Here is a 25,063-nt window from a genome sequence, read left to right on the forward strand (position 1 = left end):
ACCCAAGATAATTAGTACAAAGTGATGGATGACATCATTTACTACAAGAGTCAGATATTTTTAGTGCCAAAATCCAAATTGAAGCAGAAAATCTTGGAGGTACACGACTCACCCTTGATAGGACACCCGAGCTTTGTCAAAACTTACAGAAGCCTTAGGGAGAGGTTTTCATGGAAAAGAATTAAAGGAGACATACTGCAGTATGTAAGAGAGTGTGCAGTCTTCCAACAGAACAAATCCGAACATACTCTACCTACCAAGTTACTGCAACCTCTGTCAATTCCAGAACATAAGTGGGAAAGTATCCCGATGGATTCATAACTGGACTTCCCAAGGTGAATGGAAAAGATTGTATCTTCGTGGTGGTTGACAAATTGACAAGGTACGCACATTTCTTCATCATCCCCTCAAATTTTCAGGCTACACAAGTTATCAATCTATTTTTTAGAGTAGTCTTTCATCTGCACGGGTTACCCCAAAACATTGTCAGTGATCGGAATGGGCAATTCATCAGTGTTTTCTGAATAGAATTGTTTTGGCTGGCAGGGACAAAATTATCACCAAGTACTAGTTACCACCCTCAGACAAATGGACAAACGAAGACTATGAACAAGTGGCTAGAAGGTTACCTTCAAAACTACGTTTTCGCACAACAGGCGTGGGTCAAATGGATACACTTGGGGAATATTGTTACAATACCACGTACCACATGTCCATCGGAATGACACCATTCAAAGCTATATATGGGTACAAACCCCTTTCCTTTATTGACACAGTTTTGGGTGACAGCCGCGCACCGACGGCGAGGGACTGGCTTCAGGATGGACAAGACATCCTTAGATACCTGAAGGAAAACTTACAACAAGCACAAAATCAATAGAAGATGTACGTCGACAAACACAAAATGGAGAGGAGTTTCAAAGTAGGAGACTTGGTTTATCTCAAGCTCCAGCCATATTGACAATCCTCAATAAAGGAAAAGGGAAAAGAAAAATTGAAGCCACAATTTTATGGTCCCTATCGTGTAGTTCGTCGCATTGGTGAAGTCGCCTACAAGCTAAAACTTCTAAAGGGGAGTCGTATTCATAACGTCTTTCATGTTTCATGCTTGAAGAAGGCCATAGGGCAAAACGTCACAGTAGCCAAAGACCTTCTACTACTCAATGAAGAAGGAAAGCTCATTCTAGAATCAGCCGAGATCATCAAAGTACATGAGAAGACTCTGCAGAACTGCATGGTGAAGGAATATTTGGTGCATTGAAAACACTTGCCGTTGGACGACAAAACTTGAGAGGGCGAGCACATTCTTCAACACCTGGCATTGCATTTGCTTGAGGACAAGCAAAATTTGGGATAGGAGAACTGTAATGTTCCCATTATAAAATAAATCATTAATCAAACTATTGTTAATGGGTTGATTGATTTAATATATCTCGGACCCATTTTTTGTTTCAATTTCGTAGTTTGTGTCGTCATCGGCTATCTTTGTACATCCGCGGAAAGTTTTCCTCGATGGGTATTTAAGCACGACTTGTAGGTGGTCATTAGGTATGCGATTTGATTATACTTCTTGTACTGTGAATTCCTATTGGGATTCTCTATTGTTCGCCATTTTGGAGAACAATAGATCTTCCCTATTTGGCTTGTTCCCGGTTTCAGTGGGATTCAACCCTCACCCTATTCCATCACCTATGATACTTCCCTCGGATCTAGCAAATCAGAGCACCATCAACCACCCTACAGACAACATCAACCACCATACGACCTTCTTGGTGCTCGAATCGATACCATACGACCTTCCTATACACTTGGACTAACACTGTACAACTTGTCCTACCCCACCATACGGCCCAATGCCTTATCCCTGTACATTTCCCTTGTATTTTTCACCTCCAAGAATCTCATATTCTTTTTTCTAAGGTGATTACCAGTTGGAATCATTACATCTCAAGTGAAGATTACTTCAGGAAAAGACTTGGTATGGTTGAATTATAAAACATTTGTATTCTTTAAATTATTAATAAAATACTTTTTATTTTCAGGCTATTGACTGTTATGGGCTTTACCATTTGTATTCATTATCTAAGAGGTGACGATCTCTAAGATAATGAACACTTGTATAAAAGACATTATGAGAGATGACGGTCTCTTAGATAATGTGTTGAACAGCAGAGAACTACTGTCAGATCTAGATGAGTTCAAGATCATTTTGTGATGTAGATATTTCTATGCCTTTGAGTCACAACTTATTTAAAGGAAAAATTTAATCATTCTCCGGATTTTATCCTGTGTTCTGGTAGATCTTAACTTAGGATCATGTTGTGATATAGGATTGCTAGTACCTATGAGTCACAACTTGGATAAGTGAAGAATTTAATCATTCTTCGGATTTTATCCTATATGTTGCATTCCATGCAATACTGTTATCACTAGTATCAGATTATAGAGTATCAATCTATGCTTATTCATCTTGATTGATGTTGCCAGATATGTTTTCTCTTAGTCTGATTATCAAGTTAAGAGGAAGTGTTAAATCTGTAACTCCGATTACCATACTGATCTGATGGTGCAGATCGCACTGATCTTATCTTGCATGAAATGCCTTACTAATGAAGGCTTATATATAATTGTCCCTTCATAGGGATGATCGGCGTTTCATTTGAGACAATAGTTGTTGAGTGTGAACTTAACTAACCTTAGTTAAAGTGATTACAAAACATATTCTCCTTTGGCACCGATTATGGGAAATCTATTAAGGGCCGACCTAGATAGGATCATGTCCCTTCAAGGGACATGCACTTTGGTTGCCGTATATATATAGGGTGTGGTTGTAGATAGAGGATACACAATAAACATATAGTCTGCTCCTTTAATAATACTGCCCTAGACGAACACTCACAGAGATAAAACATTCCCAGAATAATATTTATATTATTGTTATCACTTCATTCAAGTCTGGTTATAGAAGATCATCTACAGCAAGCTTCTAAGAAGGTATTATCTTAATCTGATTTATAGCAGACTTAGCAGAAACTTTACAAGTTTTAAATCACGCCACACTCGTTTAACTTGTGAACCACACCACAGCTAAAAAATGGAGTCCCTTCTCAAAATGAAATGGAAACCATGCCTAAGTGACATAATGCAGATAATGAGACATAATTTAAGGAGAAAGTTTATTCCCTTGACTTTATTTATGTTTTTAATGTTTTATGTGTCAATGTAATGTTAGCTTGCATGAGTGATGCAAAGAGCGATGATGATTTTCGATGGAGAAGGATTGCTAAGACTTCAAGGGGCTGGGAAAAGAGAAAATCTGAAAAAGGACTAATTGGCATAGGGGGAGGATCTTTTTTCTAACAAGAGGTTGGAAGTAAGGGAAGACAAACATGTAATCATTTGCAGATATATCTAATTTGGTGGAAGTGAACACCGTGGCTTGAATCTTCAAAACCGAAGGCGAGGTTCTCATAGTAGTAATCTATTGAATTTCTCCAATTCAAACATTTCTTAATCAGGAGAATCAAATTCTTTTGAAGAAGGAAAGAATGATGCAGAGCCTCTTCCATATTAAGACTGTCGAGATAGGAGAGATTGTTATTTTTAACTTTCCTTTATTCCCTGTTGTTTTGGTTTGTAACAGCAGTTTTGGCTTGTCCTTTGTTTAGCTTTGGGTAGTGGATTGGAGGGTATGTCTAGCTGGCTTGAATCTTCAAAACCGAAGGTGAGGTTCTGATAGTAGTAATCTATTGAATTTCTCCAATTCAAACATTTCTTAACCAGGAGATTCAAAATCTTTTGAAGAAGGAAAGAATGATGCAAAGCCTCTTCCATATTCTGACTGTCAAGATAGGAGAGAAATTGTTATTTTTAACTTTCCTTTATTCCCTGTTGTTTTGGTTTGTAACAGCAGTTTTGGCTTGTCCTTTCTTAAGCTTTGGGTAGTGGATTGGAGGGTAGGTCTAGCTGGCTATATATATTTTAGGAAGATTTATTTTGCTTTAAAAAGGAAAGGATAGAATTACACGAGACAGACAGAGACTAATTACTCGATATGTTGATTCTCTTGTGTGTTGTAATTTTTGTCTGTGTATTCATGTATATAATCCACTGAACTAAAGAGAATGAGACCAACTTGAAGGGAAACATGGGGAATTAAATGTTACATTTCATGTACATTCTAGAACCATAAGCCCAAAAAACATTAAAATTCAGACTTGAATAGAAAAACAAATCACTTTTTGCCAAGTTTGAGCATCCAAATTTTCTCAGACTTGGATGCTCAAACACGGCAAGCCATGCCCAAGACTCAGCCAAGTCCAAGTCTGGGCTCCTCAAACTTGTCAAATCTTGACGAGTCTCAGAACTATCCATAGTTCATCAGTTTATTGGTTTCTTTCTTGCCCTTAAATTCTTTCATCATTTGGAGCATGTCCCTCTAGAGTGCTTTTATTGTTCTCAATTCATTGTCATTCTTGACATCTACACTTCCATCTTCCACTATTTTTGTTTTGATAAGTAATGACATTTTATCTTTACTTTCTACCTCATCACACGATTATAGGCTTCAAAATATGACAAGGGCTGTACTACCTTCATTTTTTTCTCTCAACAATAGTAAACCTTCAAGAAACCACCATTTTTCTACACTATCAAACAATTTCATTCCAAATCTTATCAATGATTCTTTAAGTCTATGATCATAAGCTTGTGTATGTTCATGCTTACCTTGTTTTAATCTAAATTTCTACTATTTTTTCATTATCATTACAAAGAAATTTAAGCTCTTCTTCAAAGGCCTACTCAAATCTCTCCGACATGTTTGAGGAGGCTTGATCAAATTCTGTATACCAGCCAATCTCTACACCTCACAAAGCTTCTGGATGAACATATTATGTGTTTGTGGAGGTGCTTGGGGTGGCTCTGTGAGGAGACTATGGGGTCCCCAATGGAGGAATGTTTGTCCTTTCGTGAAGATGCTCTTGAGTGCTTACCTAGATGTGAAATGGATAAGGCGATGCAGAACAGTTGAAGAGCTGAAATTTGGTGCATGACAGATGTTAATAAAGAAAGAAAAAGCCTAGCCATTAGGATATACATTAAATTAAAGCATAAGGCCAGAATATGTTCCTCATTTTTTATGTATTCATTTTATATTTACTTAATTGTGTCAAGTTTTAGTCTATCCTTCAATCAGTATATCTCCATTGTTATTGATATGCTGCAAAATTAAAAATTAAAATGGAATTGAGTCTTGACTACAAGTTTTACTGCTGGCTGTTTTTACATGACAACTCTAAGCCACTAGTGATTGGATACAGCCTTGATGCAATTCTGCCTATTAGATATAGCCTAAACCAATGCACATTTTGTGGATATTAGATCCAGTGGCTACAAAATTTTGCTACCTGGTGTGTGCATAGCATAAGATTCTAAGTTCTAACTATAGTCTAAAATATGTCATTGTACAAAATCTAATAGCAAAACAGTATTCAATGATCAGACATTTTATAAATGATATCAAAATTTAGATAACATCCCACAAAATTAGAATGGAGTTAAAAAACAGACCACAGTGTCGAGGTTCCATTCAGGCATCTTTGTTGGATCACCAAGCATTACTGGGTTCATAGATTTGACTATTTCCTCCACTTGCTGCCAAGAACAACTATATGAACTTAGTGCTCAATGATGGGACAAAAAGGAGACAATATTAACTCATATCTTCTGATTTATGAATGGGACAGGACTAATAAATAAAAATTCATTCTTATGTTACCTTGCATTTAGTCTTAAGAAATAACTGAGAATAGGCTATCAAGCCTGAAACCTTCCATACAGCTAGTGATTCAATAGAATATTACAAAAGTGTAATAAAGAACAAAAGTTGGAGAGAATTATTCAAGCTGTGAAAGTGTAATAGAGTGATTCAATGAAACTAAGATTGTCAAATTGAAGAGAATTATTCAAGCTGTGAAATCATAGTGGTGTTTTGTATCATGTCCTCTTTTTAGAACTAAAGAATTAATTAAAGATGTGTGGAGTATTCCTTATTCTTGGTGTGAGGTTTTCACACCATTGCCCCATTACAAATGGGGTAGTAATGGTCATAGGTGCTTTTAGGAGGTCTTGGTCGCAATTTTCAAGTCTCCAAGTTGAAGAGCTGAGATTGAACAGCTTTCATGTGCTGGGAAGTCAAGTCTATTTGGGATGTGAACAAGTCCTGGGCTAAGTCTGTCAGGGATATTGTAATATCCCTAACAAGATATTTTCCAATTTTTTCTCAAAAACACCACACAATAATTTTAAGACAGTTTTGCATGCAAAGATTTCCAATCCATTCAGCAAACACCAATATCCAGCTGAAAGCAAATATATTCTGAAATTAATATTGCTTTACAGTCCCTTAGCAAAACAATGCAATAACCAATCTTAAACACAGAAATATAGTTAGGTTGCTAACAAGAAAAAAAAATTTAAGCACAAGTGAGATACCTGTGTGATATCTCCAGCAAGACAATGGGTTTCCATCCACTATCTAAGATCGAGGGTTTTCATCCTCTCACTTGCTGAAAGTTGTAGCTTTCGTAATCTCTCCAAGAGAGAAAGATCAAATCCAAAATAAGAAACCAAGCACCCTAAAATGAGTTCCTACTTTTATAAACACCCTGGTGACCCTTCACATTCCCTCTTCTATCTCTTAATTTCTTTTTACAAATAATATTTTTTCCCACTTATGAAAATAAAGTGCTCATACATAATAAAGTGACATTAATAAAATGAACTTAAGTTATAAGTCACTTTATTAATAAGTCAACTAAATCTTCAAGCATTAAAATCTCTAATCAAATGGACTCAAATATGCATGTGTGATAGCTCAGCAGAAAGGTCTCGAAAAGACACTCCTTGTCCAACCTTGAAATGCCGAGACTATTGAGCATTCGAACTTACTAAAAACAATGTGTACGAAAACCCTATTGAACAAGCCCTGATTGGCCAACAATAGAAATTGCATAGCCAAAACTAAACTGATCCCAAAGAATACTTGGTCACCCCACAAAACCAAGGCAAAACAGGCTAATAACGCAACAAAATTCATTGACCTAGAAAAGGGGACATTATAATCGTCCCATCCCAAAGATTACTTGCCCCCAAGAAAATATGCATCTGTATGTTGGAACCAAATGCCTAGATCCCAAATTTGTCTCAAAGTCAATACTTTGTCCCACCGTGTCACTACATTAGTGTAAGCATCTCTAACCCCATAGTCGTGAAGCAACACAACATGAAACGAAACACCTGTTAACTCCCGACGTGGCACCCTCATTACTAGTGTTTCCGGTCCCTCCTGACGCGGAAGCCCCCTGGGGCAGGGGCACTTGTTGAGGTCCTCTTGATTTCATATTGAAGGGGCATTCTTTTGTGGAATGTCCCATGATTTGGCAAATCTCGCAGAACTGGTTCTTTGGACAAGATTCCTTCGTGTGACCTTTTGTCTTACATTCTGTGCACCATAGCTTGTTTCCCTTCATCTCTTTCTGCATGTTCTTAAATTCCTTCAACATTCAGATCATATCCTTTTGGAGAGCTCGAACCTGCTTTCTGCCCTTTTGGTTATCACTGCTATCATCTTCCGAAGACGCGTCGTCATCTGAATCGAATGAGCTACTCTTCTTCTTCTTTTTTGTTTTCTGCTCACTTTCTAAGTTCATCGCCCAATTGTATGCTTCAGTGTATGACGATGGCGGCACAATCTTCATTTTCTTCTGTAACTTTGGGTGTAGTCCTTCAATGAACCATCTCTTTTGCAACCCATCTACCGGCTTACTTTCCATCTTGTTTATTAATTCTTTTAATTTTCTAGCATGTACTTGAATTGTTTCATTTTTTCCTTGCTTTGTGTTGTATATCTCTACTACGATCTCATTGTTGTTGCGCAGTAATTGAAATTTGGTGATAAATTCCTTTTTAACTTCCGCCCAATTGGTTAATTTTTGGGGATCTGTATTGGCAAACCAATCAATTGCTCCACCCCTGAGGGTTGCTGAAAATTGTTGAACCCATTCATTTGTGTCAGTTACGCCATTTGCCGTCCAAATTGTTTCGCATGTCTTATAGTGTCTAATTGGATCGGTCGTTCCATCACCATCAAACTTTGGCAACTTCTCTTTTGGTCCTACCATTATTACTTCATTTTTTGTATGGGCGTTGTTCGGCACTGCGACACCGGCGCTGTTGTGCACTCCGATACTGATGTTTTGCACTCCGGCATTGACGCTTTGTATTCCGACACCAACACTCTGCACTCTGACACCGACACTCTGCACTCCGACGTTGTTTTGGGCAGTTGTCTTAATCCCAACAGTTGTGTTGTTTGATGAAGAAGGGTCTTCGTTAAGCAAAATTGTCCATTTCAGAAGTGTATCGCGAACGAAGAGTTCACTCCATGCTCGTGCTCCTTGGGCACTCCGAGCTGTGCAAGTTAATTCCCTTCCATCTGGATTCTCTTCCCTTGGCGAATACAGGTTCAAAAATTCCTCCCTTGCTTCTTCCACCAATTCCACCCGCTGTCGAGTCTCCTCCAACAATTCCTCGGTGTTTCGGTGTCCATCAACAATTTGCTGAAACCTCCGTTTGCGCTCGGCCTGTTGTGCCAAAATTAAATTTTCTTGTGCGATGACTTTTCCCTTTATCTTATTTCTATCCTTGTTAAGCTGATTTGGCATTAGTTTTCATTCCTTTGCCTTCGTTCCAAGTCCATTGGGCAACAACACCAAATGTTTACTGTATGGGGTAAATAGATTAATGCATACAGACAATGAAACATGAACATGTAACAACAGTACTCCTTTTATTCGCATATGCCAAAGACATTACATTATGCTTCTGATGATGATTACAATGATCTCAGAGGGTGTATATATACTTTTCGAAGAACCTTCCTGAAGGAGTCCGCTGGCTACATAACAAGAACCTTCCCGAAGGTGCCGTTAGCTACACAGTATTTACCGACAACATCAACCCAGTGGCTACACAATATTTACCGATGACAACTAAATGGTAAGATCCCAAAATATCTCAAGTGTATACTTAGTCAGAGCAACCTATCATAAAAGGAAATTGTCCCTATACAACCGAGTACCTCAATCTAGTTGTAGCTACATACACCTCTAATATCAAGATGTGGTAGGAGCTCAATAGTATACTAAAATCCACCAAGAAAGGAATGCAACAAATCACTCCTCCCAACTCCCTAATCCATAACCACCATTGTGAATGCTCCACCTAGATCCCAAGTGAAGACCTATGTCAAGTCTCTAATATCACTAATTGATGCCTGTAATAGCTATGCCAATTAAGATGATAAAGCCTACACAACTATCATGCCACCATGCTAGAATTGGTGGACTAATCCAACAATATGTGTTGTAGGGGTGAACATCTTAGTAAAGAGCAACTCAACAAGCCAACTTGTCACACCTTCCTCAACTACGCAATAACTTATACCATCCAAACTACCCAAATCTCATGCACATGAGGATTCCATCAGTATCAAAATAGGTCCAAGATCATGATGTAGGAGCATCCTAGGTGTAAGGGCAATCTTGCATCACCCAAAGATATATCTGGTTTAAATAGGGTTATCTCAATGTACAGTTGTAATTTTTGGAAGCTTACTATTTCTAGTAAGTTGGTCGTTTTAGCTCAAAATGTTTTGATTTCTTCCCTAGAGGTACATTTTAGATATATTAGCCTGCCCGTAAAGTTTCATTGACATATCAAGTCTATTTGTGAAGCTATTGAAAATTTTCAATATTGGCAGCAAGGTATAAAGACTTTGAACTTAGTTTTAAAGGCTTCGAAAAAAGTCAAACTTTAACTAGTTAAGGTCTATTGATAGTAAGGTGTTTAAGGGCCCTTCATGTCAATTTTGAAATGGGATCATAATAGTCAATCAGAGCAACTGGTGATGAGTTATGACCTTCAAAAATTGTGCCACCTGAAATGGACGAAAATGAATTTCCTTCAATGTTTCTTTTGAGTCCAAAAGTTTAAGGGGCTTACTCTAATATAATATACTATGAATAATAATTTAAGGCCGGTTGACCTCAACGTCTAGACTTAAAATTTCTAGAAACTTCTTCGTCTGTGGAGAATTGCCTATATAAAGAAAGTCTATAAGGTTGTCTAGGACAGTTCTAGGAATATTCATGATGGCTCTAGCTCATAGAATATTGTAAAGAAAATGCCTATGTAGTCATGCTTGTTAATTTCTTAAATTTGTAATATCATACTTTTTGAGATAATAAAAAGCTCATTTTTTGTTCTTGCAACTTGTTATTTCTCTTTTTTTTTGTGTGTTTGTGTTATTAAGGGGAGTACCCCTCAACAAGTGGTATCTGAGAAGAACTTCCTAAGTGTGTAGATAGATCGCAAAACGTGGGGCAGTATGTACCATCACTGTGGTTGTGGGTTTAAGTGAAAGCACGAAAAAAAAGCCTACATGAAGGAACCATGGTGAAAGAGTCAAAGGTGTGACAAAAAAGGGTAGGCAAGTGGAAGCATTGCAAAAGGAGATTCGTAGAGGAATGAATATTGCAGCAAGGGATGAAAGTAAGGATGATTCGAAAAAGGGCATGTTAAAGATATAACACAAGCGGCTAAGAATCCTGAGGATAGGTTTTTCAAGGCCGAGGATTGGCAAAATCCTAATAGTGAAGTCCACGCATTTTCTTGGAATCTTAACCTAGAGGAATTGGTTGACTAGATCAATGAATTAGAAGAATATTTTGAGTATGAAATGTTGTTTGGCAAAATAGGTAGTTAGACAGTTACCAGTGTGGCAACGGTTATGTCGTTTCAGAGATTATAAATATTGGGGACACTTATGTACTTGGTCATCATTATAATTGTGTGGAATATCATTGTTGTGTATGGAAAAGCATTTGATAATGAATAGTATTTTGCATTGGTTATATGTTTTCTTTCCTATTTGCCATGGGCTAAACATTTGGCACTGTTGCTAGTTCAAATTCGAGGTAGAATGGAAGGACAAAGATAAATGGGAAGAACAGTACAAGACAACCGGAAGACAAATGACGACGACGAAACAGAAATTTTTGAAGGAGAGCATGAGGCAGCGCAGAACTTTCACATTCTGTATCGCGTAGGCTAGGAAACTTTCATACGGAGGGAGGCCATGGAGAACGAGGTTACAATAGATAGTGTGTAGGATGATATGCACGTGAACCACACCACGAACAAATTTTTAGACCAACTTACTTGTCTGATCGCACAAGCCTACCTGGCACAGAAGAAACGCAGGGAGGAAGTGGAACACGAGGAACGCTGTCAAGAGACTCTGAAGAAATTCTATGAGGAAAGAGATGCACGACGCTGGAAAACTGAACCATGAGCAGTTGTGTTGTGGTGTCAAGGGCACTCAGAAATCTATAATTGTCGCATAAGTCAACACATGATGTATACAGAATAAATAAATAAAAGAGTGTCACCAGAGAAAGATGCCGCTAGGTGAACGGCGGAAGCTAGTGCTAAGAAGTCGGACTTTTCAGCTAATAAATGGTCTTCTCTATAAGATGGGTCCTGATCAAATCCTACGGCGATGTGTAATGGAGGAAGAAGTGCAAAGTGTCCTAAGGGAAGCACATGAAGGACCGACAGGTGGCCACATGGGATCTGACACAACAACACGGAAGGTTCTTCTTGTTGCGTTATGGTGGCTCACACTTTACAATGACACACGGGAATGGGCGTTGAGCTACAACACATGCCAGAGAGCAAGAAAACCGCTCAAAAGGGACTTCATGCCATTAAACCCGTCCCACGCCCAGGAGTTGTTTGAAGATTGGGGACTAGACTTCGTCGATCGCCTGAAGGCGAGTAGGGCCCACCGCTACCGATACATAGTGGTAGCCACAGAGTATCTAACAAAGTGGGTAGAAGCATGGGCACTACCTAATAATTCTGCAATCAATACGGCTAAGTTCTTGTATGAACAAATCATCACATGGTATGGTATACCTATTCAGTTGACGAGTGACAAAGGAAGTCACTTTGTTAACCACGTAATTAGATTATTAACGAAAGAATTCAAAAAATTACATTCGTTGTCAAGTCCTTACTATCCATGAGCCAATGCCCAAGCAGAGGCCACAGATAAAATTCTAGTGGGCATCATATAGAAATCATGTGGCGTCGAACAGGCCGACAGGGAAGAGAAGTTACCTTTAGCGCTATGGGCCTACCGTACCACATTCAAAGTCACAACGAGAAAAAAGCCGTTCCAGTTGATGTTTGGCCAAGAAGCGATGGTACCAGCTAAATTTATGGTCCCGAGCCTGCGAATTGCAATAGACAATAGACTGGGAGATATGGAGAGTTTACGAGAATGCCTCTACCAATTGAACAAACTGAATGAACACAGATTAACAATGCAATGGGCAACGAAAGTGGCACATATCCATCGAAAAGCGTGGCACAACAAACATTTGAAAAGGATGAGGTTCCAACCACGCCAACTTGTGCTTCGGTACAACAATTGTAATGAGATAGAACTCGAGAAGTTCAAGGTTAAGTGGCTGGGACCATATAAAGTGAGAGAAGTTGGCGACAATGGATCCATAAAACTGTGGACCTTGGATGAGCTCAAAATTCCCGAGGCCATCAATGGATCTAAGTTAAAAATTTATCAAGAGCGACAAGGAGGCAAAGTAAGAAACAATCGCCAAATCGGACTAAGATTTTTTTTAAAAAAATTAAAAAATTAAAACAAAGAAGAAAAAAGGAAAAAAAAATTAAAAAATTAAAATTAAAAAATCAAAGAGTGTTCGACAGACGCAAAGGTTCTTGTGGACACTTGTGGACACAAATTGCCCCACAGATGCAAAGTGTTCCACGGACACAAAGTGTCCCGCGAACACATGGCCACGAACACTAGTGTCCCGCAGTAAAGAAAGCCATAGGTTAAAAAGAAACCATTCAGCTGCAAGTCAAATGATGACTTAAAATATTCAGCTGCAGGTTAAAAGAAACCACGCCGGGTAAGAAGCCAAGGTTTTTAAGGGAAATTGCAGCCGCGGAGAAGCTAAAGAGGAGAATAGGAAAAGAGATAGTCACCAAGTCTAGAGCTGCAAGTATAGAGCATTCACCGTGGAGAAGGACAGTCCACGGTAATCAGTATTGGTGCCGGTAAGGAAGCCAGAAGAAGAATAAGTATTGAAAAGGAAGAAGCGATGGTCCGCGGGAAAGGAACATATTGTAGGCACACCATCCGTGGGAAGAAAAGAATATCCGCAGGGAATGAAAGACATTCAACGTGGGAACCATTGCCACCAGAGAATCACTGCCGCGGAAGACAGAAAGAGAAAGAGAAACCCTAACTGTTTCTTGTGGTTACACTAAAAGACAAAACAAGATACCATTATCATGGAGTCTGTAGGAAAAAGAAAGCAATGGAAAAATCAGTTTAAGGAAAATATGGAAAAGAATGCGAAAGTGTTGGCTTCTGAAGTCTGAGTTGCAGGGCCAACAACATCCAGCAATAAGAAGCAGAAAGTGAAGGCTGACCTCTCACACCTCATGGTTCAGTTTGAAGGACTGAATGGCAGCGAGTGTCAGAAATTGTAGATATAGAGGTAATCAAACAAATTCTGGTACGAGCGCAAGTACATTGCGCAATACAACTTCCAATATTTTCCATTCGGCTGTTTGAATCAATTTTACGAACTATGATAGAATCGTACAATAGGAACAACATAACGAGTACATTTGTTTACAAGAAGCACCATATGACAGTTTCTTTCAAACCGCGAGATTTCAGTAGGGTTTTTGGCATTCCTGGCCAAGGACATCAGAAGGTGGAGATCAAGAATCAAAAGTTGTCACAAGAACGAAAAGAGTATTGGGTGAAATTAGTAGGCCGCGACCGCACACCAAAGGAAATGGAGTCTGTGGTGAAGGGTACCAAAAGCTGAGAACTACAAAGAGATTTTATTTCAAAGGGCCATTGGAGATGCATCATGAATGTAATTAAAAGTAGGTTGACGAGGGCAAGTCAGGCCTCGGATATAGCTTTGCCACAAATTACATTCACGAACGGTGTCATGAATGGTACCATGGATGATTGGGCCATGGTCCTCGCCGGACAAGATGCAGGAGTTTATGACACTCCAGCATCGGACATTCTTCATGCCACATCATGCCATAGGCTTGTTTTTGGAGGCAGCCCTTCATCAAATACCAGTCGACGATTTTGATGTTCCACCGAGGGGGATGTTGGCGCCAAGAGAACCCCCAATATTCTACTAGAGACATTTAGACATGGGTGTAACCGTGGCCGGGCAGAAGAAAGTATGCGAGGATTGGAGGCATACGGAGACACTGACAGTGGAAGGGAGGAAACCACAAAGAGCAGTGGGATGATTCTGAGGAAGAGAGTACCTTGGCAGAAGTTGGCAACGATGTGGCGACCAGCAGGTCCGCATTCTTCACCCCACCCCAGTTGCCAACTTCGGCACACTTGACAGCCACCACTTCGCTCATTCCTCCTTTTGGCCAGAGACATGCGGCGATCGTTCTGACTCCATCGACGCCCACGACAGAGGTTATGACTTCACCGACGACCATGACAGATGCTATGACTTCACCGACGGCCACAACAGATGTTATGCCTCCACAGAGTTTTTCACCAGACTCAATTGCACCAGCGGAGCCAACTGCAAAGATAGTAGAGTTGTCAGCGCTAGAGCTTGAACCTCAAGTTCGATTAGATGTGATTGGCTCTGAAGCTGTGATCACCATCTCTTCCTCTTTGTTGGTCGACGCCTAGCCAGTATAGCCAGTTCCGCCAATATAACCAGTTTCGCTGATCCAGCCAACATGGCCTGATGAGAGCATTCAGCCAACACAAGTAGCTCAGCCCGAGAAGATTGAGGTGATGGACAAAGCTAGTGCATTCCTACGATAGCAATTCCGACTCATTCTTGCAGAAGTTAGTCCTTCCATTCAATCCTTGAGGTATGGACAGGTATCCCTAGGACTAGCTGTCGTTTTAGAGCGATAGGAGGTGGGAGTACCACAGTCTAAGGATGCACTCGGAGAGGAGGCGACGCTAGATGTGGATGTTGCTACCGCAAGAGAGGTAGGGATGGATACTGACGGGGAGTGGACTCTCGACGATGTGGGAAAAGAGGATTATGGGTTGGATGAGGATAGATGCAAGGCATACCTCAAAGCCATGTAGGTTGTGATGGAGAAAAGATGGATCGTTGTATGCCAAGCTTTGACTCGTAGGAGGGAGTCACATTTGATCTGAGCTTATATTCGGGGAGTTTGTACTGAGCATTTTCGCTCCTTTAAGGCCAGGGGATGGCCAACAGTGGAGACCCTAGAGATGTTGGTTGATTAAGCCATAGAGCTTGAGCTGGAAACGTGCAACACTCCGATGGAGAAGTTGGCACACAAGATAGTGGGGTTAAATAAAGGCGTCTACTATGCTCATAGGTGTGTAGAGGAGGATAGGGCATCAGAGAGTATCGCAGCTAAGAGATCTATGACGGTTGAGAGGAAGACTAGAGAGAAGCTAGCTGCTGACTTGGTTAACCAACAGGCAACGTGGGTAGTCAAGCACACAACACTTTTGCGAGACAAAGAGATGGCCAAACAAAGACTACAAGCAGCTGAGCAGGAATTGCAAATAGCTAAGGCCTAGGCTATGGACGCAACGCTTCTTTTGAAAGAAGCAGTGGAGGTTAATACGCAGACTCAGAAGGATTTACGCATCCGTACGGATCAAGTGTACGAGTTGCGCCAATAGCAAAGCACTTCAAGGATGCCACCTCTTCCATAGTTTATATTGTTTCTATGTTGTATTCTACTATTTTGTTAGTTCTTGAAGCTGCCTGGAGACGACTTTTCTTTTTTTGGGGGATGATGTTGTCCAAAAAAACAAGTAGTTAGACAGTTATCGGTGCAGCGACGGTTGTGTCATTTCAGTGGCACCGTTTTGGACACTATAAATATTGAGGACACTTATATATTTGGGCATCATTATCATTGTGTGGAATATCATTGTTGTGTACGGAAAAGCATTTGATAATGAACAGTATTTTGCATTGATTATATGTTTTCTTTCCTGTTCACTATGGGTTGAACATGAAAATATTGAAGACCCTTAGAGGGTCAAATTTGCAAAGGCCAAACTGAAGGGTCATGCAAAAATTTGATGGTAGGAGATTCAGTTGGAGTGAAATAGAAGAGGAAAGGAGAAAATCACAAGATGGGATCAGATGGTGGAGAAATTGAAGAGACAATTCATTCATGTCGATTAAGTTTGACTATTGAAGAGAATGCAACAGTTGAAGTAAGAGGGAAGATTTGTTTAGGAGTATACAGAAGAACTCTATCGAGTCCTCATTAGAATAGACAATGCAAAAGTTGATAAGGATAAATTTGTATGTTTCCTTAATAGGTTAAGGCCAAGTATTTAGGAGGAGTTAAAACTAGTTAGAATGACCAAGATTCTTTCTTTCATCTTCCTTTATTTCATTTTCTTCTATAGTTTCTTCTTCTTTTGTTGTTGTTGCTCTTCTTCTTTTTTAGACACCATTTGGTGTCCTTGTTGCAAGATGCCCCCTTTTTGTAGTTCTTGACAATCCCTTTGACCCTTTGTTGTCTCTCATTGGACATTAATAAATTTATCCCATCTTATCTTATCTATCCGGCTCCTTGGTCCCTTTGACCTAGTTGTGGCCACTTGTTGGACATTAATAAAATTTATCTTTATCTATATCTTTGTTGTTGTAGAAAAAATGTTCTCATGGTTTTTGTTTACAACAGCCTTAGTTCTTTTCTGTTCTTAACTATGTCTAAGCCTTCCACTTTCCTTCTCCAGTTGCTACTATTTTGTTTCCTTTAGAGGTGGAGACATCTACTATAGACATGGAGGCTTATGGTTTGGATACGATTAGTGAGGTTTCTATATACTAGTTGGTTTCCTTCTCTAATTATCCCATTGACGTGGATGCTTCTCCTTATAAGGTGGGGGATGTTGAGATGGGAGAGTTGGTGTACTGCTCTATAAGAAAAATTGTGGGAGCCTTATTAACCCATGTATCATAAGGGTTACTGGAAAAACCATGGGTTCTTGGTCAAGGTTAAAGGAGCCCTTGAAAAATCCTTTGTAATGATGTACTGAGCTCACACCCATTGTTGGTGCAGCTTGGACTTTGATGTGTTAGTTTGATAGGATGTTAATGGTTTGTGGATGTTGGGGCTGTTGTTTGGTTATGTTTTATGATAATGCAGCTATTCACATGTGGGTTCCAGATCACTACAAAATGTGCTTGTCCAAAGTTTCAAGGCCCCTCCGAAACTTGCTTGACCCTTAATCAAAAACATTTATTTCATTGAAGCTCGGCATATACTTTGGCATCTTTCATAATTTCAGCTTGCACATATTAGGAATACTGTAGATTTTTCAAGGTTGTCGGTTTGGGGATATTACAACTACAGCTGTGAAAAATTGTGTTTTGACTAAATCAATAGAATTTAATCATTTGTACATAACAAAATAGGAATACTTAGAAATCATTATGTATGTTGACCATACAACATAATGCCTTTTGAAAATTAGATTAATGCCAATAAACAAGAAAAATCTTAGATTTTGCCGCAGGATAGAAACAACCTAGGATATGAACCATGCTCTTATGATTACTAATCGTGAGCTAATAGTATAATTGCATAATTTGAAAAACATTTGATAGATCCCTTGATAGCACATCAAAAATAGTGTAGATTTGATTTACTTTTCTCATTATATCCCAGAAAGAATCATCACAAACAATATATAACCATCAAAGTAATAGCATGGGGTAGAGAAATATTACCAAGCCAGTGAGTTTTGAGTGCTTAAGTAATTCAGCTACTAGTCTGTCCAAAATATGTCTGTTATTCCTCAAAGCCGTCTTTGCCTCCTCTTCTGTTTCATCAATATACTGTCACAAACCCATCTTGTTAATAAGCTTAATAACTGGTCTTCCCACTGTTTTGTACCGATTCTTGGACATTCCCATTCCAAAAGGAAAAGGAAAAAACAAGACAAAATTATACACAAGATTTGGGATTCACAATCTTGCTACATCCACAATTGCAAACAATACTATGCAATTAAAACTATCAAGTTAATGAACAACAACATTCTAGATGAAGGATAATACTCTAAGCAACAAATTGTTGAAAACCTTCTAGTAATTCCACCACAAATCAGAAGCCCCATCCAAAATAATATTTATTATGTAGCTTCATGTTCATAAAAAATAGTAACAAATATATACCTTGCATATTGCATTACGCAGATTGTAATTCACAATAACAAACAAAACATTGAAATTGAATGGAACTGCAACTATCTCTTGTTGCCTAAATTTTAAAAGTTCTATATCACTTTTCATTATCAAGGTATTAGTTCTTTGGAAAAATAGATCTATATTGTTGTTAAGAAAGATGCTAATAAGTCCCAAGACCAAGAAAGATGAAATAAGAACAAAAGTACAATTAAACAAATTCCATAAAAGTTTGAAATATCATAATTCTCCATTATATAATTTATTAAGACAAGGTATTGACTATTGACCTCAGAATATAAAATTTTATTGTAATCTTTTGTTGAGTGCTCTGTCTAGAGCAGAAGATTGCCAAGACAACCAATGGTGCAAGTATTTAACTGCATTATTAGAAATGGCATCATATCAGAAGCATAATTACATAAAGACATATCAGAGACGGCTTCAATGTTCAAAGCATACTGATATAGATAAATCAGATACAGCCTGTGCAATACAGCATTGTTACTGTACTAGACGACCTACACATTGCATGTGATTCATTGTACATCAGAGACAGCATGGTTATTATACCAGACAGTCTGCATATTCATGTGTATCTATTGTATATATCAGAGACAACATATCAGGTTATCGAGCATATATTAAATTGCAATATCGGACACAACCCTTATATATTGTGATCATTGTTATGCAATTATGCTCATTATTTGGCAACATATGCATTTGGAATTAATACTAATACATAATCAGTCATTTTACATTGTAATTAGGCATCAAATAATAGCATTTTGTTATCAGCAATTTATATAATGTCAAATTGCAAGTAGTGTCTAAATTAGATAGAAAGGGGACATTACAAATTGGTATTATAGCTAACAAACCTCCTAGCCAGTGGGGAATGTATAAAAATGAAAACGTATGAGAAACTAGTATAACTAAGAGGTTTGAAAATGAGACCAAATGAAAGACTTATTAATTGCTTGGGTCAATTCATATGAGGTCAAAGAGAAATTCAAGGAAAAATGGCTAGGTTAGTGGGATTACTAATCAATGATGATCATAGAAAACAGGAGGAAAAAGGAAGAAATGATGAATGTTCACCACATGATGCCCTTAAATACAAACTAGTGAGTCCTACTTTTCTTCCAAAGAAAGAATGACAAGGGAGCAATAAACCTACCTTAGCCGACCTACACGACCAATGGCGATAGGATCAAACAAAATACCTGCCTAAGAATCAAACTAGTTATCACTTGGACTTAAGAAGGGAAAGAAGAAGGGATGAGCACTTAAGGAACAAGAGACAAGTGATTGCAACACAAAAATTGCACCACGAGTCTCCCACATCCACGCATCATTGGAGGAATTGGAGGTGGTTACATCAAAACAATAAAGAGTAATTACAAAACATGAGACCCTAGAAGAGGTCAAAATAAGAGATGACCATCAAGCCCCACAAGAATATTTCGAGAAGTTGCTAGTGGAAGAAAAAGGAAAAAGAAGCTATTGACTCTTCATGTATCACAAATGTGTCAAGTGCATGGATCCACAAGTATGAGGAGAATGCCCTCACATCAACACAAGAACCATACATAGAGGATGTCACAAAAGAGGTTGAAGTAAGAAACCATAATTCAAATTCTGTGAAGTTGTTCAACAATATCAACCACGACTCTCTAGTTGCGAGTAAGATGAATAATGCTTCTAATACAAGTATATCAATCACTTCATGTATCCCACTTTGTCATCTTAATGTTGATAAACAAGAGAAAATGACATTAAAGGTAGGGAGGGATGAATCTCAAGAGATAGTAAATATGAGAACATAACACTTCATGGAACTAGGCAACAATATAAGAATCGATGAAGACTTACAAGATTGTCCAAGGGAACCGGATAAATAATAAGTGGAAAAAGTAGAGCTTAGATTTAAGAACAAAGACCAAAATAAGCTTATTCATAATCCTTGTTCAAAGAAGAAATGGACTTGACATGTGATCCATTCCTTGTATTAAATGTAGAGGCTAGTTTGAAGTCAGACCAAAGTGAAGATGAAAATAGATTATGTGATCCCAGAGTCTCTTCCATCAAAGAAGAACTAAGAACCATTTGGAGCAAAATCACTCATAATTCCATCTCTAGTTGTTCAAATTTGATTAAGAAGGGGAATAATATTTCCATCATATCTCTCATACAAGAGACGTGTTACCATCGTTACATTCTGATTAAGATGAAATCAATGAAGGAACTACTGATCTCATGGAGATTAACTATTTAGATCTTTACCTTTGTTACAATGAATAATCATTTTTATCAATGCAATTAAGCTATACAAGGATGCAATGTTCCATTTTTTATCACCTTGAGATGCAGTGAGGATTAGCCTATGAGTGACCTTTGTGGGCTAATCACTTCGTTGGAAGATATTAGTTGGTCCAGCCAGAGGCTAGTTTCCCAATCCAGCGGTCAAGGATCATCAGGATTTCTCTTCGTCTGTGTAAGATTTGTACACTTACTATTTATAGCAAAAATTACTATTTTGGGAAAGTCGCAATTACTATTTTGAGCATGACATATGCATAGCTAGTAGTAGCATGGAGTTGTGGGGACTTTGGCAAAGCTCTCATTTTACGACTTACTATTTATAGTAAAACAAATTAAAGTTTATGCTATTTGTGGTAGGGCACCTAGGCATCAAGTTCAAGAAGTGAACACCTAGAATTGGTATTGATTATTATGGGGAAATTAATAAGCTAGTTATTTGTTTTATAATTGTTAATTAAGTTATACTTAATTGTTAATTAATTTCAAGCTTACTTTTGTTGTCCAAGTGCATTTAATGACTAAATGACAAGTTTAAATATAGGTGCCATGGGTTGGAGGGAAATATAATTATTATTATTATATTTTAAACTTTGCAAAAAAATTACATATGAATTTGGAGAGTGGTTGAAGCTTTTAGACCAATTTGAGCATTAGAAAGTATAAAAACAAACATAGGAAATCGATCCCCATCATGCATTTGATATTTGGTGAATTTGTGCAATTTAATGAGCCAAGGCTTTCAACATTTGAAGGCTGGAAGAACTGTGATTTTTTTAGAGTCTTGTGCACTTTGAATTGGATGAGACTATACCAATGAATTGTGCTTGAAGGGTGGTTCATTTTAGAGCCATCATTGTGCTCAAATGGTGATCCAAATGTGGGTGGTACTTAGCGATTTGTCTTAGATATAGAGAGATTGATTAATAATTGCAGATCGCATGTTTATTGAGGGCTGCATTTAAGTATAAAGCTGCCTCACGTGCCTTAGAGACCATTTGTAATCATTACCAAAATGTTGCAATTCAATTGGGAGTTTATACAAGCATGCAATTGTTAGATACTCTTAATAATAAATTTCAAATAGTTTACAAATGCACTGCATTGACATTGTAAATATTTGCCTTCATATATGTAGTGAATAACGTTGTGGGTGCATAGTTTTGAAATTTGCATTTGAGTTCCGAGTTCTGTTATTTCAATTTCATTTATCATCCAAAAAAAAGCAAATATTCTGGAAAATCACCAAAAAAAACTATAAAACTTGCTAAAACAATATATTTTAGTGACATGAATCAGAGGTAGAACCATTGGGGCTCCAACAAAGGATGGAAATTTCAAGTTTGGGATCTAGGAATCATCATGTCATTCTAAGAATGGTTGTGGGCAAGCATTTTCCAAGAGGGGGATATTGTAATATCCCATTCTAGAAGGAACAACTAAAAAATAAATAATTAGATTCATAATTATAGAAACAATGGCAATATGCATACAAGTGACTAAGCTAAGTCCTCTATGACAAACATGGTCAAATTGATTATTGATTCCATCAATCAATATGATTAATGGATACAAAATTAATGTCGATTACTATGGTGAACAATAATACATAGCCATCAAGAAATAATAGGATGATGGGGGCATGTAAGGTTATAGAGACATAGCGCCGATATAGTCACCGATATATGCAATGTAAAAAATAATATAAGTTGGGAGATATCGAGACATATGTATTAATGTCTGAAGCAACAATGAAATATCAACACTTGGTGACAACATTTATAAATGTGAAGATACATTCCATTGACTAGTGAAATTATGAATGGGACATCGATAGATAGAAATATAAACAACAAATATGATCAAAATAATACCAGTAAAACATGGGGACGTGCCCCCCCACCAAAATCGGGCTGCACCCAAGACGAGTGGACATCATCTCGAGCAGCGCCACTCAAAATGCCACCTCCACCAAAGACAGTGAGACCTCCCCACATCCCCTGTGGGTGCAAGGGGACACGATCGCATCCCCTTTGGGTGCGGGGGGATGTCTCCCTCGACAACAAGATGTGGCAACTTTAAAAATATAAAAAAAGACATTATTTTAATATTTTTGTGTTTCTACTTTTGTTACAATGGGATGTGGACCCCCATTCCTTCATCCTCCTTTGTTCAAAAGCCTTCTAATCTTCTTCTTTTTTCACATTTGCATTTCTCATTGTACCTTGGCTAGTAGGCAACAAGTTCAAACTATACAATAGGTGCATGACCAACAAATACAAGGCAGCAACACCAACATGTCTTCTTCTAGACCACAGTATAGAACTTCCACTACTACATTGCTAGGGGCAGCCTCTGCGCCTTCCTCTACTTATAGCTCTATGGGTGTAGCAGAAGCCCAGTCAAGCAAGGGGAAACACAGGGCACAGTCTAGCGACAACAACCCCATAGCAGATTTGTTTGCAACCCAAACGAGAGAAAAGCTAGATGCATGCATCGGGAGAATGGTATTCACTAATAGCCATTCCACTTCATATTGCTCTGTCTCCTTATTTTAAGGAGGCATTTCAGAATGTCGTGAAGGCAGGGTCACCATCATATGTGCCAATAGGTGAGCACAAATTGAGGACTAAAATCTTAGATGATGAGTATTCCAAGATTAGTAAGTCCATGGAGAGCATGAGGGATGTTTGGGAGGATTCAGGGTGCAACATTATCATGGATGGGTGGACGGATAGTAGACATCGTCCACTCATCAATGTCATAGTCACATGCACAGAGGGCCCATTCTTTCTTACATCAGTTGATTGTTCAAGGCATCGAAAGGATGTTGATTTTCAATTTCCAATTCTTCAGAAAGCCATTGAAGAGATTGGGCCACAAAATGTGGTCCAAGTAGTGATAGATGTAGCTCATGTGTGCAAAGCTGCACGGAGGCTTGTTGAGGCCACATATCGGCATATTTGGTGGACTCCTTGTGTGCATGCTATGAACAATGCTCTAAAGGACATGGGGAAGATTACCTAGATAAAGGGAGTGGTGAGTGATGCTAGAGACGTGCAGATGTATATCTACAACCACCACACCTCGCATGCACTATTTAGGAGATTCGCCAAGGAGTTCCTAAAGCCAGTTGAGACATGGTATGCATCCTATTTCATTTTCTTGGAGAGAATGCTTGAGTTACAGAAGCCACTACAACTAATGGTTATGATGAATGAATGGAATAGGTGGGATGGTTCCAGGTTAGAGCAAGGGATGAGGGTGGAGGAAATAGTTGAGTGATGTATTTTGAAGCAATGCGAAATACATTATTTCTATTATCAAGCCATTCTTCGAGGTGATCAGGTATGGAGATGGGGATGTGCCTGCACTTGGAGAGGTGTACGAGTGCATTGATTCTATGCTTGGGCAGATGAGGGTAGTTGTGCAAGAGAAGGACTGCACATTAGCCTTTACAATGATCACATTCGGCCTATTATTCAAAGTAGATGGGACAGCCTTAACACACCCTTACACATGGCTGCATATGCATTGAATCCGAAGTGGTACATGACTAGGCCTGGTAGAGTTGCACCACTTCATGATTATGAGGTGATTTATATTGCTATATAACACTAGTCATTTTAATCATCTTTATGTTTTAGACTCTTATCATTTTATAAATCATTTACATTACTAGCATCTTGATTCTTTTATTTGCTAATAATTTGTACTTCTTAATTTTTTCAGGTGAAGAAAGAGTTCTTCAAGAGCATAGATAGGATGTATGACCCTGAGATAGCAGCTAAGGTTCACAATGAGTGGACCAAATTTGCTACTCTTAGGAGTTACACTCAAGCAGCAAAGGCAGATATCAAGACTATGGCACAAGAGGATCCCATTTTGTGGTGGTCAATTTATGGACCGAAATCTACAATGTCATATCCTCATTTTAAGATAGAATTTTAATAATTATTAGAGAATACAATGTTATTAAATAAATAATAAAGTTATATTAAGACTAATACTAAAATATAAAACAAGAAAATAATAATTATTTAATCTATATTATTATTAAAATAATATTTAGTATGATATTTTAAATAATTAAAAATAATAATAAAATTTCAATGAGTAAAGAAATAAATAAAATTAAATACAAGAGACAATATTGTAGAAAGTATATTAAATTTCTAAATAGAATTTCATAATAAATAATAATAAACACAAGTAAATAAATAATATAACATAGAATAATATAAATTAACTAAATCTAATGAAAAGTCAAGAGAGATTTAACAAATAGACACGACTCCTTAAAATTAAGATATAAAAGGGAGAAGAGTTTATTTTAGAGAGGGAAAAAGGGGAGGAGGAGAAGAGAGGAGTTC

The 25,063-nt window shown here is 38.1% G+C and overlaps 1 protein-coding gene across 3 annotated transcripts in view; it reads right to left on the reverse strand.

Annotated features, from left to right (window-relative positions):
• Positions 1–25,063, reverse strand: part of FTSH12 (FTSH protease 12) — a 330,913-nt gene that overhangs the window by 11,884 nt on the left and 293,966 nt on the right. For all 3 annotated transcript variants that reach the window (XR_016359778.1, XM_089812775.1, XM_089812774.1), the window contains exons 17-18: positions 17,910–18,017; positions 5,572–5,655 (exon numbers count right to left, since the gene is read on the reverse strand). Coding sequence is in view for 2 of the 3 variants with exons in the window: in XM_089812775.1 (XP_089668901.1) it covers positions 5,572–5,655; positions 17,910–18,017 (192 nt within the window). In the remaining variant the exon portion in view is untranslated. The remainder of the gene's footprint in view (positions 1–5,571; positions 5,656–17,909; positions 18,018–25,063) is intronic.

The sequence above is a fragment of the Cupressus sempervirens genome, chromosome 2, assembly GCF_028749045.1.
Source record: "Cupressus sempervirens isolate cs-2001-9-10 chromosome 2, ASM2874904v1, whole genome shotgun sequence".
Lineage (NCBI taxonomy): Eukaryota > Viridiplantae > Streptophyta > Pinopsida > Cupressales > Cupressaceae > Cupressus > Cupressus sempervirens.